The sequence below is a fragment of the Doryrhamphus excisus genome, linkage group LG19 (assembly GCF_037039965.1).
Source record: "Doryrhamphus excisus strain RoL-2023G ecotype Guam linkage group LG19, RoL_Dexc_Guam_v1.1, whole genome shotgun sequence".
Lineage (NCBI taxonomy): Eukaryota > Metazoa > Chordata > Actinopteri > Syngnathiformes > Syngnathidae > Doryrhamphus > Doryrhamphus excisus.
Genome location: NC_136375.1, coordinates 17,125,101 through 17,142,557, shown reverse-complemented (window position 1 = coordinate 17,142,557; position 17,457 = coordinate 17,125,101). Strand labels below are relative to the sequence as shown.

General features: G+C 39.8%; 2 protein-coding genes across 3 annotated transcripts; both read right to left on the bottom strand.

The window, feature by feature from the left end:
• Nucleotides 1–768: 768 nt before the first annotated feature.
• slc22a3 (solute carrier family 22 member 3) lies at nucleotides 769–5,942 on the bottom strand. Its single transcript, XM_078798974.1, has 11 exons — nucleotides 5,421–5,942; nucleotides 4,937–5,040; nucleotides 4,712–4,866; nucleotides 4,475–4,643; nucleotides 3,375–3,492; nucleotides 3,206–3,309; nucleotides 2,904–3,118; nucleotides 2,031–2,142; nucleotides 1,159–1,271; nucleotides 971–1,070; nucleotides 769–907 (listed from the first exon to the last, which is right to left on the bottom strand). Exons 1-11 carry the CDS (start codon nucleotides 5,808–5,810, stop codon nucleotides 865–867), a joined length of 1,623 nt encoding a protein of 540 aa, XP_078655100.1. The 5' UTR covers nucleotides 5,811–5,942; the 3' UTR covers nucleotides 769–864.
• Nucleotides 5,943–9,011: 3,069 nt separating this feature from the next.
• Nucleotides 9,012–14,618, bottom strand: txlnbb (taxilin beta b). Of its 2 annotated transcripts, none has more exons than XM_058056793.2 (10): nucleotides 14,542–14,618; nucleotides 12,980–13,214; nucleotides 12,799–12,890; nucleotides 12,556–12,726; nucleotides 11,325–11,519; nucleotides 10,078–10,197; nucleotides 9,935–10,009; nucleotides 9,758–9,850; nucleotides 9,552–9,647; nucleotides 9,012–9,474 (listed from the first exon to the last, which is right to left on the bottom strand). In XM_058056793.2, the coding sequence occupies exons 2-10, from the start codon at nucleotides 13,191–13,193 to the stop codon at nucleotides 9,058–9,060; spliced, it is 1,473 nt and encodes a 490-aa protein (XP_057912776.2). In that variant the 5' UTR covers nucleotides 13,194–13,214; nucleotides 14,542–14,618; the 3' UTR covers nucleotides 9,012–9,057. The 2 variants fall into 2 exon arrangements, with proteins under 2 accessions (XP_057912776.2, XP_057912777.2); XM_058056794.2 differs by having other exon boundaries at nucleotides 12,980–13,210; nucleotides 14,542–14,595.
• Nucleotides 14,619–17,457: the final 2,839 nt, after the last annotated feature.

Sequence of the window (17,457 nt, the reverse complement as noted above, 5' to 3'; positions counted from 1 at the left end):
ATTGGTAGCATGCTAATGTTAGCGTTTAATGGATAACGTATAAACACTATCAAGCTAGATTTTGCTAGATTATGCTAACATTAGCATAGTAGCATTTGTAACCATCTTCATAGGTTGACACTTGTATACACACTTAGCTCTATCATATTAGGTGTTAGCATGCTAATGTCAGCATTGTTAGCATGCTAACATTAGCATATTCGCATTTTTAGCCATTTTCATGGGTTGACAGTTATACAAACACTTAGTACTATCATGCTAGGTGCTAGCATGATAACATTACAATGTCAATGTTGCTATCATGCTAACATTACCATAGTAACGCTTTAGCCATTTTCTTGGGTAGACACTTATATGAACAATTAGCACTATCAGGCAAGGTGTTAGCATGCTAGCTTTAGCATTTCAGCATTGCTAACATAGTAACATTAGCATGGTTGCAGTTTTGGTCACAATTTAATGAGGATAATATTATGAGGAGAAATAATTTCATTTTAGTCACATGCTATGATAATATCAGAAACAAACAAAACCAAAAATAAAGTTGGACATTTTCGAAAATTAGGAAAATGTAGAATAGGATGGCAATAAAAATCAAAATGGTATAAGACAAATATTGACAAGATGAAATATTTTTGAAAATGATGAAAGAAGAGCAATAGCAGATGTATTAGGAAACATCTGAAATTTTACAAGGAAAGTTGAAATCGTTGAAAAAATTGAATGGCTGTAATTCTACCAGAATAAAGTCAAAATATTAAGGGAGAGTCACAATTTTATGAGAATAAAGTGATCATATGATGAAGAAAAATCATGTCATCTTTGCGTGGAAGGATGCCGAAATCTTGCGGCTTCATCCTGCCATCATGGAAGCACGCTGTTTGTGTCCTTGGCTTGGTGATGTTTCCTGTAGGAAAGGACACATAAGAAAGGACCATATATTGTTTTCAATGATGAAAAGCAAATGTACCGTTTTAGCTTCTCCGCGTCCTCCACGGTCTCTGGCAGCGCCACTCCCGTCATCTCGGGCAGCAACATCACCAAGCCGCTGTACACCAGCGACATAACCCCTGACACCAAAAAACAACAACACACGGAGGTCTTGGCGTGTCGCGTTCTTTCACGTGTGAGGCGTTGGCCAGGACATTCTTCACCTACCGAAGACCAAGAGCGGGAGCTCCCGTCTGATGCTTGCCAGCCTGTAGAGCAGCAACGGGGCCACAATGATGCCGGCGTCGCTGGCCGATGAGCACACGGACACGCCCAGATTTCTAGCAAATGGCAGAAAGCACCCAAGTCAACATTGACAACCCTTTTGGTGTACTTAGTCACCCCGGCTACGTCACTACCTTTCCTCCACTGGGTCCTTGTACACCTATACAAAACTGTGGCGAGACCAGCCATGTTGTTTGGTCTAGAGACAGTGCCATTGAGGAAAAGACAGGAAGCAGAACTGGAGGTAGCAGAGATGAGGATGCTGAGGTTCTCATTGGGAGTGACCGGGATGGATAGGATCAGGAAGGAGTACATCAGGGGGACATTTCATGTTAGAGATAAAGTCCTTTAGGCCAGACGGAGATGGTTGGGACATGTCCAGAGGAGAGATAGTCAATATATTGGTAGAAGGATGCTGCCAGGTAGGAGGCGTAGAGGAGGACCAAAGAGGAGCTTTATGGATGTAGTGAAGGAGGACATGAGGGTAGTTGGTGTGAGAGAGACAGATTCTGAGGAAAAACAATTATTTCGAAAATTATAAATATATAAAAAAACAAGGTGAATAGGGTCCAAATATTAAGAGAAAAAATATGTAATTTCACACAAATTATGAGAGAAAAAATTCATGGTAGAAATATTTTGAAAATGTTATTTAAAAAAACTGGGAGAATAAAGACAAAATATTGAGAGAAAAAAAAATTGTCGTATCACACAAATTCTGAGAAATAATTTTAGAAATATTTTTAAAATAATATTTGACAGAAATTGAGAAAATGTAATTAATTAAAAAACAGCCACAGCAATTCCTTCCACACCTCAGAGTGGTCGGATACATCTCGATGTTGGAAAAGCTGACCGTCTCAAATCCCACGGCGATAGCGAACCTCCCGATGACGGCGGCAGCTTTCCTCATCCAGGACAGCTCCGCTGTCAAGGCACAAATGCTTTGGAATATTATGGGAATAAAGTCACTATATTAAGAGAAAAAATATACAAGAAGAAACTTGAAATAGTTAGAAAATATGAAAAAAAAAACATTCGTTATTTTACCAGAATGGAGCTGAAAAAATAATAAAAGTCATACTATGAGGGAAAAAATGACAAAATAAAGGTGTCCTTGTGGGGAAATTAGTTTGGGGAAAGTTAGAATCTTACAAGAATAAAGTCATAATATTCGGGGCCGAAAATTAGAATTAGCTGGAGGAAAAACAACTGCAATCTTTACAAGAATAAAGTCAAAATATGAGGAGAAAAATCCTGTCAAGAACTCCAACCACTTGTGTCTGATGCTGGCGTCTTTGGGAATTGGAAACAAATCGGGCTTTGCTGGCAAGTAAACAGAGTAGAAAAAGCAGTTTTAAAAAGTTGATCTGACTTACAGCCACGCCCATATAAGGAAGTCTGCCCCTCTGTGACATCACAAAGGAGCAGTTTTACCACGCCCTCTGAAACCGAGCGTTTTGAGCCATCCCAAACTTCTTTCAGGGCTCACTTCCAAATGCGAAAACCTCATGATGTGAAACGTTGGCATGGTTTAACACCAGAATACAACATTCTAACTCCATTTATAGCTCAGAAAAGTGGGAAAAGCATCATTATATTAAGTTGCATCCTTTCATTTTTCATTATATGGGAGAACTTTGCTGCAGAAGATGTCAAGTGACCCTGCCAGCATCAGCTCCACCTACCAGAGGAGACGAAGGCCACAATGAGGCAGGCGAGGCCGCCTGTTAAATTGGTGGCGGCCATCAAAGCGCGTCGGCCCATTCTGTCAACCAGAAGGTAGAAAATGAGGCCCGTGGGAAGCTCCACCAGCGCTGCGATGAAGAACTCCAAGAAATGGTTGTCACCCGTTATCCCCAGTCGCAAAACCAGACCGAAGTACACGATGCTGCTTGTAAACCTGTTTGGGGGGGGGGGCATCAAGGCGAAGTTAAAGAGCGTGGAAGGCAGGGCTCTGGTCCATGAGGTCACCATTGAAGAGGCTCACCAGGCGTAGATTAAAATAAGCGTGTTTCTCCTGATGCAAGGTGTCCTCACCAAGTCCAGGACAGATACAGGATGTACTTCTTTCTTCATATCCAGAGGAATCATCTGGGACGTGAAAATGAGCAGCTGCATCCTCACTGCGGCAGTCGAGTGCCACAAAAGGAGCATACCTCTTGGAAGCTTTGCGGCAGACTTCTCCCGTTGCACTTGGCGATGTTGGACATGATCCTCGCTGCCTCTGATGTCCTCTTTTGAGCCAAGAGCCAGCGTGGAGATTCTGGAACAATCCTACACCAACGAGTCGCTTGACTTTATTATAAAACTCGTCCCTCCTGAATTGCTTCAAGACCCGACCACAAGAAATTAATTTCCATGACGTCTGAGCCAATATTAATGAATTTGTTTTGGCATAGAAACATGTTTACAGTCTTCCAAATACATTACGTATGTAAACATTATTAGAGTCCTCTCGACATAAAATAACACCCCTATAGTCACCTTTACACCCCTATTACCCCTATTGATTTTTGTATTACAAATTTCCCCTGAGGGACGAATAAAGGCATATCTTAATTACAAAATATTGTTAGCATGCTAACATTAGCATATTAGCATTTTTAGCCATTTTCATGGGTTGACACTTATATAAACACTTAGTACTGTCATGCTAGGTGACAGCATGCTAACATTACCATGTCAACGTTGCTATCATGCTAACATTACCATCGTACATTTTATACATTTCCTTGGGTAGACACTTATATTAACACTAGACGCTAGCATGCTCATGTTGGCATGTTAGCATTGGTAGCATGCCAATGTTAGCGGAGTAGCATTTTTACTGTTTTAATGGGTTGACGTATAAACACTATCAAGCTAGATTTTGCCCTATTAACATTAGTATGTCAGCATTGCTAGCATGCTAACATTAGCATCGTAGCATTTGTAACCATCTTCATAGGTTGACACTTATATTCACCCCTAGCTCTATCATATTAGGTGTTAGCATGCTAACATCAGCATGTCAGCATTATCAGCATGCTAACATTAGCATATTAGCATTTTTAGTCATTCTCATGGGTTGACAGTTATAGCAACACTACATGTCAATGTTGCTATCATGCTAACACTACCATAGTAACGCTTTAGCCATTTTCTTGGGTAGACGCTTATATGAGCACTTAGCACTATCGGGCTAGGTGCTAGCCTGCTCATGTTGGCATGACTCTACCGATGCAACCGTATCTCTGGCTCGCCACATGGCAATTACCAGTAGTACGAGATGAACAGGAAGGAAGGGACGCTCATGACGAGTTGAAGGGTCCTCCAGGAGGACACGAGGTACGCCAGACCAGGCAGCATCACCATCCCCATGGAGAAGAACGTCTGACACACCATGGACACCAGTTTCCTGTTGTTTGAGCCGAAGAACTCAAACACTGCACGTGACCACAACAGAGAATAAGGCGGACATTCCCCCGGCGGTATTCATGCCCAGTCAACTTACAAAGCACGTAGGACGCTGACCACGCTCCCTTTCCAAAACAGCCTTGCAGAAAACGAAACACGAGCAGCAGCGGGTACCACGGCGACAGCATGACGCCGACGCCGGCCACGCTGAGGCACAGGATGAACGCAATAAAACATGGCTTCCTGCCAAACCTGTCGGATAGCATTCAGCTGTGGAATTCATGTTGTGGGGGGGTCGTTGGGCAAAAATGTGTGATCACACCTGTCTGCCATGGAGCCAGTGATGAACGAACCAAGGAAAAGCCCACACGCCACCATGACTTGATTGAGGTCAGCCAGCCAGGAGCGCTCGCACACCAAGGAGAACTGAGGGGGGGGGAATTGGATGAGAAACCCTGACGCCAACTGTAAAGTATAACATCTATCTATCTTGCACACAGAGATGCCCAACCGGAGAATCGAATCCCAGGTCTTCCCAATCACCTGACTATGTGGCCTACATGCTAACCACTCGGGCTAAGAGTGAAGTTCATCCTTATGCTGGAGCCTATCCCAGCTGTCTTGGGGCGAGAGGCGGCCAATCCCAGGGCACATATAGACAAACAACCATTCACACTCACATTCAATTAACCTAGCATGTAGCATCCTGTCATTAGTCACTATGTGGTCCCCGCCAAGGCCTCAGGACTCAGCCGAGGTCCATAAAGAAAGCCTGAAGCGACGGCCATGACAATACGTGGGAATACCTCAGAAACGAACGTGCTGTGGCCTTCATCGAACATCCATCTCCCATGGCAGGGCACCACCGGGGTCCGGTTGGACGGCCGCCATTCCGCTTCACTGCATATGTTCTGACTGGGGCTCCAGTTCAAGTCGAACCTCTCGCAGCGGCTGAAGGACAGTCCCGAATGGGGCACGGTGACTTCCCTCGCCCGCACCGCCGTCCATCCGCACTCATTCTGGAGGCGTTGGCCCGCGGGGGCCGCACACCAGTGTTCGGGTGTCTTCCCTAAGAAAACAGCACCCACCAGGACAAAGGCTAAGGGGGCCAGCGGCAGGGAGCACAGCAACAACAGTCTCTTCTGGAAAGGCCCGAAGTCTCCGGCCTGCCTGATGAGGTCGTTGAGGTCTGCCATCGTGGTTGGAAGCGTCTGAGAAGACTTAGCAATCTGTGCCGCTCAAAGTCCTCATCGTGGTCTTTGGTCCCTGGAAGGGAGCCATCCGGAATCGGGAATACGGTACGCTGCTTTGTTGCATCCGTCACTTTCTTTTCTCAAACCCTGGCTGACAGGCGTCAATTATTAACTCGTCAGATTTATTCCTGTCACGCATGACATGCCGCTGCACTGCCGACTTTTCCCAACCGCCACCTTCAGAGGTTCTCGGACGACTTTCATTGGACTCATCAGAAATCTCATTCAGGACTTTGTGGACTGGCGCCATCGAAACCACTTCCACAAAAATTCCAAGGAACTGGAACTGTCATCGGCACTCCCATCCGGACATGGTAGGATGCGTCAGTAAGACCCGGGACATGTTGAAGGAACTATGTCTCTCAACCGGACTTAAGTCCCTCCCCCTTTATATATTTTCTCTTTTTTCCATTTTATCTTGTTTTTTGTCATTTTTGTTATTCTCATCAAATTCTGACTTTTTCCAATTTTTCTAGAAATATTTTGACTTTATTTTTGTAAAATGACAGCTGTTTTTTCCCCCATATCTGGTGTTGCTTTTATTTATTAAAAAAAATATATAAACATTATATTATGACTTTAATATTTCAATATTAATATTTTTATGATTTTATTTAAAAAAATAAAAATAACTATAAAAAAATATTTTTTTTATTATTTTTGTAATATAACTTTTTTGGCTAATTTTCCCAAAATGACAACTTTGTTTGTTGTTTTATTTGTTTTACATAGTATTGCAACTTCAAAAGACTTTTTTTTGTCTTTAATATTTTAACTTTCTTGATAACATTAGGTTGTTTTTGCAAAATTACATTTTTTTCTCTTTTTAATAATATTAATAGTCAAAATATATATATAGATAAAAGTAAAAAGATTATTATTAATATTTATGTATATTATACATATGTTAATAATAATATTAATATTTTAATATTTTGACTTTTATATATATATACTATATATTTGACTATATATATCTGAAATACTTTTTTGTCTTTAATATTTTAACTTTCCTTAACATTAGGTTGTTTTTGTAAAATTACATTTTTTTCTCTTTTTAATAATATTAATATTTATGTACATATATAGTCAATATATATATTAATAATAATAATAATACATATATATTCTTATTAATGATAACATTATATATATTAATATTAATAATAATATTTTAATATTTTGACTTTATGCTATTTTTAAATATTTTTGCTTCGCATCTCGTCCTGTTATGACTTTATTCCCATAATATTTTTAAATATTTTTTACCCCCTTTCCATATCACAGCAATCACTTAAAAATGTGTTCACTTCCTGTATTTGATATCCACCATTCGCAAAGAGCGAGAAGCATCAGGTCCCAGCTGGCCGTTCTGATCCCAGCTGCCCAAACCCCCCCATGTATAAATCATAAAAACCAACGTCATACATGTCAAAATAATGTCAAAAATAATGTCAAAATAATAATGACATGAAAATATACTGTATGGGCAATTTTTTTGAAATAATATTATTGTAAAACATGGAATAATATTAATAAAAAGTAAGTGTCTTTTTTGAAGTACAGTGTTTCCTGGGCCTTCTACTGAAAAAAGTATATCAAATTAAAACAATTATAATAATTACATGAAAATATTCTGTATGGGCATATTTTTTGAAATAATAATAATAAAAAATAAGTGTATTTTTTGAAGTACAGTGTTTCTCGGGCCTTCTACTGAAAAAAGTATATAAAATAAAAAAATTATAATAATTACATGAAAATATACTGTATAGGCACATTTTTTGAAATAATATTTTTTTAAAACAAGAAATAATAATAATAAAAAATAAGTGTCTTTTTTAAAGTGCAGTGTCCCTGGGGCTTCTACTGAAAAAAAGATTTTTTTTAAACATGAAATAATAATAATAATAAAAAATAAGTGGGCCTTTGATTCGTGGACTCCGCAGCCACACGCCGGTGTTGGTCATCTCCATGCGCAGCCGCAGACTGTCTTGCTCAAGGACACATTGGCAGTGACTGGGATAGAGGTACTAGCTGTATTCAAACCGCCAACCCTTGGCTTTGTGGACGGCCTGCTTTACCCCCAGAGCCAAAAAGACATCATTTATCTTACCAGGTGTGTGTGTGTGTGTGTGTGTGTGTGTGTGAGATCAGTCCACTGAATGATTGACAGGCTGCTGTATTTTATGTGCGACCCGCCTCTCCTCTTAACCATGCGGGACAAAGGCCGCCAGGGCCTCCTTTGTATGGTCTTGGTGTGAGGCTGTGATAGTTGCTATCTCCCCCCCCCCCCCCCCCGCCTGCCATTGTTTGCTAGCTTTTAAGGGCCCATGCGCTAGATTTACACTCTGTGACAGCACGTGGATTCACGGCTACGTTTCCATGGAGACCAAACAAAAGCTCCTGGACGTCTTTTTGAGGATACCTGATGATGTCACCATCTTCACCGCCGTGCCTGATTCTGACATGTTCCCATAAAAACAAATCAGACCATAACTTTAGGCCAAGGAAAGTCCGGATACGGACCTGGCGTCCGATCACGATCCCGTTCCCTGTTCTGTCCCCCGCTGGCCCACGGTCCCACAAAGCCATTTGTACTATAAAATATAAATATACATATATATGTATATATATATATATATATATATATATATATATATATATATATACATATATATATATAGTGGGCGTCACAGTGGTCTAGTGGTTAGCGCGCAAATAAATATTTGGACTTTATTCTTGTAAAATGACGTCTGTTTTTTCCTCATGTCTGGTGTTGTTTTTATTTTTATTTTTTTAAATTTAAACATAGTATTATGACTTTAATATTTCAACTTTATTTTGTACCATAACTTTTTTGGCTAATTTTCCCCAAATGACAACTTTGTTTGTTGTTTTGTTTGTCTTACATAATATTGCGACTTTGAATGACTTTTTTTGTCTTTAATATTTTAACTTTTTGCAAAATTACATTTTTTTTCTCTTTTTCCTCTTAATATTTCGACTTTAGACTATTTTGGAATATTTTTGCTTCGCATCTCTCGTCCTGTTATGACTTTATTGCCATAATATTTTGACTTTATTTTGGTGGTAATCTCCTTCCATGAATATTTGGACTTTATTCTTGTAAAAGACAAAATGTTTTTGGGAGAGAAGTTATATTTATTAAATGTATCTTCTCCAAGCGCTAATCAACAGACTCCAGTTCCAAATCTTTTCCTTCTTGAGGTCCATGGTCCTCCACCTCCTGGAGGTGTTGGCTGTTGCTCTTCTCCGGGTGCTCCTCGACGTGGGAGGGTTCTCCTGCGGCGTCTGTGGGTACGACGTGGGAGACGAGGACCATCTCCTTCAGAAGAGCCTGCTCTGCTTTCAGCAGAGCCAGTTCCTTGCTAAGGGGGGTTTCGGAGGTAAGAGGGGGCTGGGTGGGGGTCGGAGTGGTCTCCTGCTCCTCATGGTGGTGGCGGTCCTCCTGGGCAGCCTCCTTCTCTGCCGCCTGCACCTTCTCGTAGAGGCTCTTCCTTTCGTCTTGCAAAGCCCTGCACAGGTTCTCCAGTTTCTGGTTCTTGATGGTGAGAAGCTCCAGCTCCTTGTCCCTCACAGCTTTCTGCAGCAGCACACAGAAGACACAATGAAGACATGTCGGCTGTGTGAAGCAGCCAGCCAAGAACAAAAGCTCCTCACATCCGCCACCATGTCCAGGAGGCTCTTGTTGCAGCCGTCAAAGCGACTCTTCCATGATTGACATTCCTTCTCCAGCTTTCTCATCTTCTTGGCCATCTTGGAAGGCGGCAAACATGTTAGCAGGAAAAACAGCTAAAAATATCCTGGCTCCATATTTAGCTTCTCTTCCTTCAAAGCCTCGTGGTGCCGTGAGAAGACCTTCTTACTTTGTCCATGTCCTGTTTGAAGCCGCTGTAGATGCTGTTGCTCTTTGAAACCGTGCCCTGGAATTCGTCAAACTTCTGCGAGTAGACGTTGAGCTGAGGAGAACATCGATCAGGATGAGCGGGATGAGCGGGATGAGCGGGATGAGCGGGATGAGCGGGATGAGCGGGATCACCTACCTGGGCCTTCATGTCCGTCTCCTGCTCCTTCAGCAGCTTCATCTTCGTCTTGTACTCGGCGGTCTGCTGCAGCAACTGTTGGGCAACGCTGGAGGTGAGCGTTGGAGGACGGCGTGAAACACCCCCCCCCCCCCTTCACCTACAAGCTCCTTCTCCAGCTTGTGCTTCTCCTGCGCCTCCTTCAGCAGCATGTTGGCCTGCGTCAGTTTGGTGTCCAGCAGCTTCTCTTTCAGGTCTCGGTGCTTGAAGACCTTCTCAAGGTTCTGGAAGACATGTTGGGGTGCTTGGTCTCACTTTACAATCAGGTACACAAAAATACAGTACAGTACAGTACAGTACTGAACTAATTCATACATTTAGAGTAGTGACTGAGGAACTGATGACTTATACACATACATTTAGAGTAGTGACTGAGGAACTGATGACTTATACACATACATTTAGAGTAGTAACTGAGGAACTGATGACTTATACACATACATTTAGAGTAGTTACTGAGGAACTGATGACTTATACACATACATTTAGAGTAGTGACTGAGGAACTGATGACTTATACACATACATTTAGAGTAGTTACTGAGGAACTGATGACTTATACACATACATTTAGAGTAGTTACTGAGGAACCGATGACTTATACACATACATTTAGAGTAGTTACTGAGGAACTGATGACTTATACACATACATTTAGAGTAGTTACTGAGGAACTGATTACTTATACACATACATTTAGAGTAGTTATATATAAATACAATATAAATAAAATATAAATACTAAGGCACAAATTGAGAGTAGTTACTGAGGAACTAATGACTAAGGCACAAATTGAGAGTAGTTACCGAGGAACTAGTGAAGAAGTAAGGACTAAGGCACATACATTTAGAGTAGTTACTGAGGAGCCAATGAAGTAATAACTAAGGCACATACATTTAGAGTAGTTACTGAGGAACTAATAACTAAGGCACAAATTGAGAGTAGTTACCGAGGAACTAGTGAAGAAGTAAGGACTAAGGCACATACATTTAGAGTAGTTACTGAGGAGCTAATGAAGTAAATACTAAGGCACAAATTGAGAGTAGTTACCGAGGAACTAGTGAAGAATTAAGGACTAAGGCACATACATTTAGAGTAGTTACTGAGGAACTAATGACTAAGGCAACCAATGAAGACATAATGACTGAGATACATAGAGTAGTTTAGAGTAGTTACAGAGGAACTAATGAGGAAGTAACGAGTACTGAGCCAGCATCCACCAGGACCAGCCTGGACTGCAGCATCAGTATCAGCACCTGAGCACTGAATGAGGTCATGAAATGGGACGTCTATGCATCCACCCACACTGTGGCGCCCCCATCGTGATGCCAATGTTGCGTCTGGCGACGTACCGCCTCCCGCTGGTCGTACTGCGTGATGAGGTCCTTCAGCTTCTGGGCCAGGGCGCTGTTCTCCTGGCAGAGTTTGGTGTTCCGGCTGCTGTGCTCCTCGATCTGGGCCTGGATGTCGCTCAGCGTTCCCTGGAAGTGGGTGGTGATCTCTTTCCTCTTCAGGTCGTCCTCTCTGCACCTTTGCAACGTCTCCTCCTGCGTTGCAAACATGGACGTGTGAGGATCTACTGGACGTATTTATTCATTTCTATTTGATGAATTAGCGATTACCCACTTTTCATCTAGCCGTGGATTTTCTATACAGCTTGTCCTCACCTGCGTGGCGGCCGTGCTGGAGCCTATCCCAGCTCTTCTCAGGCAAGAGGTGGGGTACCCTGAGGTACGCTGGACTGCTTCTTTACTTTTTACAAGGCGCCTTTAAGGCATTTTTAATACGTTTTGGAAATGTTTTAATTATTATAGCTTTGAATTATTTTTGAATCGCTTTAGATTATTATTTTTTTATTCTTTGTGTTTGTAAAAAAATGTATGAAGTTATTATTAATGTTGATGAATACAGTTTTCATCACCATATATTATTATTGATAATAAATAATAAATAATAAATAATAAATAATAAATAATAAATAATAAATAATAAATAATAAATAATAAATAATAAATAATAAATAATAAATAATAAATAATAAATAATAAATAATAAATAATAAATAATAAATAATAAATAATAAATAATAAATAATAAATAATAAATAATAAATAATAAATAATAAATAATAAATAATAAATAATAAATAATAAATAATAAATAATAAATAATAAATAATTATTATTATTATTTACATCTTTTGTAATATATTTTTATGGATTTTTAAAATATATATTATTTTTTATGAATTTATTCATTCCATATCATTTCTTAAACGTTTACCTTTTACTTTTTTTACATGATTAATGTATTTTATAAATAAATATTAATTTCTTTGTTTATTTTATTGTAAAGGTGGACTTTCAGAAGGCACCTTTAATGTATTTTCATAGTACATTTTTGTAAATGTATTGATTTTTTCAACCTTCATTTTTATGTTTTTATGCATTTTAAAGTGTTTTACATATTTTTTTAAAGTCATGAAGTTTTATTTTATTTTATGATTTCCAATCCTAAAGGTGGAATTGAAAAGTATTTCAAAATGTTTTTGAATAAATCTTTACAAATATTTTTTCAAGGCACCTTTAAGGTCTTGTTGTGTCTCTGCAGTTCCCGGCACAGTCCCTCCAGTTTGCTTCGAGCCAGCACGGCGCGACTGTGCTCGCTTTGCAGCTGGTCCTTGTCCTTCATCACCTGCAGGAGCTTCTTCTGCAGAACCTTCAGCTGCTTCTGGTCGCTCCTGTGCTCCTCCAGCTGCAACAACGACAGCCACGAGCATGGATTTGGAGTTGGTGTTCATCAGATGATCATCCCTGATCCACTGACCAGCTCAGCGTGCTTCTTGATGGTGGCTTCCAGTTTCTGCTCCGGCGTGTGGAGCTTGTTGAGGCTCTGCATGAGCAGCATGGCCTCCTTTCCTGAGAGGCGACAAGTTGAGCTTTCATGGATGGTCATGGTGCCTCCATGAAGGCTTGTCTATGTCAATCAAGTGCTTTAGAGAACCTACCCAAGTTCTTCAGCATCTTCTTCTCCAGCTTCTGGTCCCGTCTGCTGTCCTTGTTGGGCTGGACGTCCTCCGTGTCCTCCGGCTCGGCGGGGACGGCGTCAGCCTGGTAGGTGCTGATGATGTCCTCCAGCTGCTTGGCCAGGTCGTCCGTCGGGTCCACGTTCGGAGCTCCTGCCGGTGCCGCCTGAGCGCTGTTGTCTGGACAAGCCTCCATCTTGGCGGGTGCTCTTGATACCTAGAGCCAGTCTTGGTGGTCAGGACTCATCGCTACGTTTTGTCTTACTGTCACAACGTACGCCTGCTAGCTGGCCTTGAGGGGCGGGTCTAAAAGGTTTGGTATTGGTACAAAGTTGGCCGTATGCTAGCAACCTTTGTCATGTTTACATTTTTTTTGCTGTTTATTGTGCAAATATTTCAATTTTTTCCAAAATAATCTTTGTACATTTCATTTCTGTGATATCATAACTTTATTCCCGTAATATTTTGATTCTTGTAACATTCCAAAATTTTTCTGCAACTTAATTTTCCCCAGAAAAAATATTTTTGCAACTTATAAATTTACAAAAACAACACATTTTATTCTTGAATATTTCAGCATTATGCTACTAAAATTATGCTATTTTTCCTAAATAATCTTTGTACATTTAATTTCTGTGATATTATAACTTTATTCCCATAATATTTTGCCTTTTTCTCTTTTGAAATTACTGTGACTTTTTTACTTTTGTGTTTACTTTTGGTTGGTCAATATTCTCCTCATAATTAGGACTTTGTTTCCAATTTATTCCCATAATATTTTGACTTTATTCTTGTAACATTCTAATTTCTTCTGCAACTTAATTTTCCACAATTTTTTTACAACTTCTAAATTAAAAAAACAACAGATTTAATTTTTTTATATTTCAGCATTATGCGACTAAAATTATGCTATTTTTCTGACATAATGTTTTTTTTCTCCTTTTTGTCCTAATATTATGTGTTTATTCTGGTAAAATGGCTTTTGTTTTTGTCGTTAAGGTATATTTTTCCAACGTGCCATGGACCACAAATGTCCCCCGGGCAGCACTTTGGACACCCGTGGTATAATTTGTCTTCTACTCGTCCTTTTGCAAATGTTCCACGGTCGAGAAGCTGTTTACGTGCATAAAATTAGCGCGGCGCTTTCACAAGCGGAGCACATGGCACCTGTTCCAAAGCGGCGGGCTATTTTAAGAACTCCTTTATATGGGCAAGACATTTATTTATTTCCTAATCCAACACTATAGATGGCGGCGTCGGCAGCTGTGCGTGCAGAAACTTGCATTTCCAGCCTGTACTTGCTGGAAAACACGAGTGACGGCGAGCAGGAGAGAGGAGACGTGGCGGAGGATGGTTGACCCAGCGTGGACGCCGGGCTGGAGAGACAAGTCTTCTCATGCTATCACACAACGCATGCGAGTCCTGACACGTTAACATGTCAACACGTTAACATGTCAACACGTTAACATGTTAACACGTTAACGTACTGGATGTTAGTTGTATGTTAGTAACACGGCAGGCTAGGCAGCGCATGGGGGTCTTACCGGGACCGAGGGCCAGAGGGGGAAAGGAAGGAGTGTGGAGGGGCTGGGACACGCTGCCACCAACACAGCTGTGATAAGACCTCCTCAAAATAAACCGGGGGGGGGGGGGGGGGGGGGGCACAACACTCCCAAAAACAACTGCGACACATACCTCATATTTGGTCCCAAATATACGGCAGACTAATAGGGCCACCTTGAAAAAAGTTTTTTTAAATAAAGTCATAAATGAATGCCCAAAAGCCAAAGGTCACGAAAGTGCCCCCCTTTCATAGCACTCTCGTGAGTATCAAAATAATCATACATTTCAAGAATAAAGTGGTAAATTCACATGAAAAAAAAGTCATAAAAACAAAAAAACATTGTAAATTTATCATAGTAAAATTATAAATAATAATAAAAATATTACTTTTGCCAAAGCTCACGTATAAGTACAACTGCGACACAATGTGTCGTACACGCCCGCCTGTATGACACATTCACGCAAGTGTGCCCCGCCCCGCCCCGCCCCGCCCCGCTTGTACTCATGTTTTAACTGTGTATTAACCAATGAATGTTGGATTTGAACGTATCTTTTACTGTTTACTTGCTTTATTCAACTGCATTCTTCTGTAAAGTTGTCTTTGAGTATTTTGAAAAGCGCTATACAAATAAAATGTATGATTATTATCATTTATGAAGCGTAAAAGAAAGTGCGATATACACACAGACACAGACACAGACTTGCTGGGTTATTATTAGAAGTATATTCTCTTCAAACAATTTCAAATGGAATCTGAGCACCAAATAATAGAATGGAATCCCTTCCCCCCAAAAGCGTAAAAGAGGCACTCCATCCTGCCCAAGCACATTTGATGCAAACAACTCAACCATGGATTGGCTACTGAGGTTGTTGTTTCTTTCTTTCCTTCGTCCTCCATAAATCCCAGCCCAGAGGTCAATGGTTTGTCCTCTGGGGCAGAGCTCGTAGACACGAGAGGCACAACGCACTTCAGTTTATATAGGATAGTATATATACTCTATCGAGATATTTATATAGATATAGATATATATGAATACATAATAAAAAGCAAACACAAACACAAACTGTGTACATTATGCAAAGCAAAGAAATGTTTGAAAAGGCTCTTTTATGTCCACCTGCTTGGTTAGCGCCACAAAATGTGGTCAAAGCTGCAAAACGCCGTCATGGATGAAAGCGGTGCACCTTTCAAATACGTCGGCTGTAAACATGAAAGTGATTCTTCAACCCCTTCTTCGGGCCAACACGGCCTCCGTTTTCGTAAACCCCCCCCCTGTCGGCGCCGGCAGAGATACAAAAAAGCCACGTAAAAAAAGTCGTCAACACTGCAAAAATAGCTGAAACGATAAAAGCAAAAGGCATTGTATGTACACAGGTAAACACGCAAAAAAGTGTCCTTCATCCACCTCTGAAGACACCAGCGATTCTTTTTTAGATGGCCGTGCCTTTCCCGTGTAAGAATTGGACTATTTTTCGATTCGTAAAAAAAAAAAAAAACAGCCTCAATAGCGCCTAGGCTGGTTGCAGATGGTAGTGCACCCTACTCAGACAATGATACGATCACTCATTGGATTACGGACACATTTCCAACGCCCAATAATAATCATAATTAATAATTATGGACAGTGAATTTTAGGAAGTTTTCATTTGCTAACTAACATTCTTCATCTTTTTATTGTTTATGACTAACACGAAAAATTCTCAATTAACAAAAAAAATACATTTAAATTATAATGTAAATAAATATAATTGTTTGCCATTATTCATAAAATTAATTAATTCATAAAAGTGAATTATATTAAATAAATTCATGACAATTAAACAATAAATACCATAAAATTACATAAAATGTTAAATGTAATTGTGTTTGCAATGATGATATTGATATTATGGATATTTGCTAAAATTAAAATAATCCAAATAAAAATGTATTAACATTTTAATAAAAATTTTGTGAAATAAAAATGTTCATGTTAATGTCATTTAAAGAATGAATGAATGAATGAATTAAATTTGATTGAAAAAAAAATTCTGGTTATTCATGTTATGGATATTATATTTGATTTCTCATTTGCTGCATTTGCTGAAATTAAAATAATGAAAAAATTTGAATAAAAATTTTAGGAACTGAGAAAATAAAAATGACATTTTATTTAATTGATTTTTTGAATATGATGTATATTTTTATTCTAATTTAGTTTGCCATTATTCATTTCTAGTGAAGTAAAGATGGATATCTTTGTGTGGATGAAATGAAGACTGAAAAAATATCCCCCACAGCCGTCTTAAAAGGAGCCAATGAGAAACCTCGTAAGTGAGCGTAGATGGACAGTTCCAAGATGTACCATCAAGTGTACTCTGTCTTCAAGATCAGCACACGCTTCCATGAAATGTTGACTTTCAGCGTATCCCCCCAGGAAGGAAGTCCCGCCCACTTGTTAAATAAGCTTCAAAAGTACCAAACATGTCGCACATGTCGGATGAGTCTTGCTTGTTGAGGACGTTTGCGTGTGAACCGGAGGCCAAAATGCGTAGAAAAATATGCCTTTTGAAAAATATCAACCTCCGGGCAAACGTGACCTACGGAGAGCCGGGGGGGTCCAACATCCAGCCGGGCTACGTAGCGTACTGACAGGTGGGAGCGACACATCCGGATAAATACTGTATGCTAACAACTTACACTCTGTATTACTTACTACTACTGTATTTTTGTGTACCTTATTGTGAGTAAAGTGAGTTTCTTTAATATTTCAACTTTATGCTACCAAAATGATTGTTATTTTGCTTCATCATTTTAAAAAATGTAATTTAAAATTCAAAATTTTGTACATTTTTCTTTATTTCTTTATTTTATTATTTTTTGGTCAATCTTATTCTCATAATTATGGCCTTAATTC

Excerpts from the sequence above, each read along its gene's own strand:
- slc22a3 (XM_078798974.1), bottom strand. The coding sequence starts at position 5,810 with ATGGCAGACCTCAACGACCTCATCAGGCAGGCCGGAGACTTCGGGCCT. Across the intron at positions 2,143-2,903 it reads TGTGGCCTTCGTCTCCTCTG|CGGAGCTGTCCTGGATGAGG; the intron begins GTAGGTGGAGCT and ends GTGCCTTGACAG. Across the intron at positions 1,272-2,030 it reads ATGTATCCGACCACTCTGAG|AAATCTGGGCGTGTCCGTGT; the intron begins GTGTGGAAGGAA and ends GCCATTTGCTAG.
- txlnbb (XM_058056793.2), bottom strand. The coding sequence starts at position 13,193 with ATGGAGGCTTGTCCAGACAACAGCGCTCAGGCGGCACCGGCAGGAGCT. Across the intron at positions 9,648-9,757 it reads TCAAACAGGACATGGACAAA|ATGGCCAAGAAGATGAGAAA; the intron begins GTAAGAAGGTCT and ends CCGCCTTCCAAG. Across the intron at positions 9,475-9,551 it reads TCCTGGACATGGTGGCGGAT|AAAGCTGTGAGGGACAAGGA; the intron begins GTGAGGAGCTTT and ends GTGCTGCTGCAG.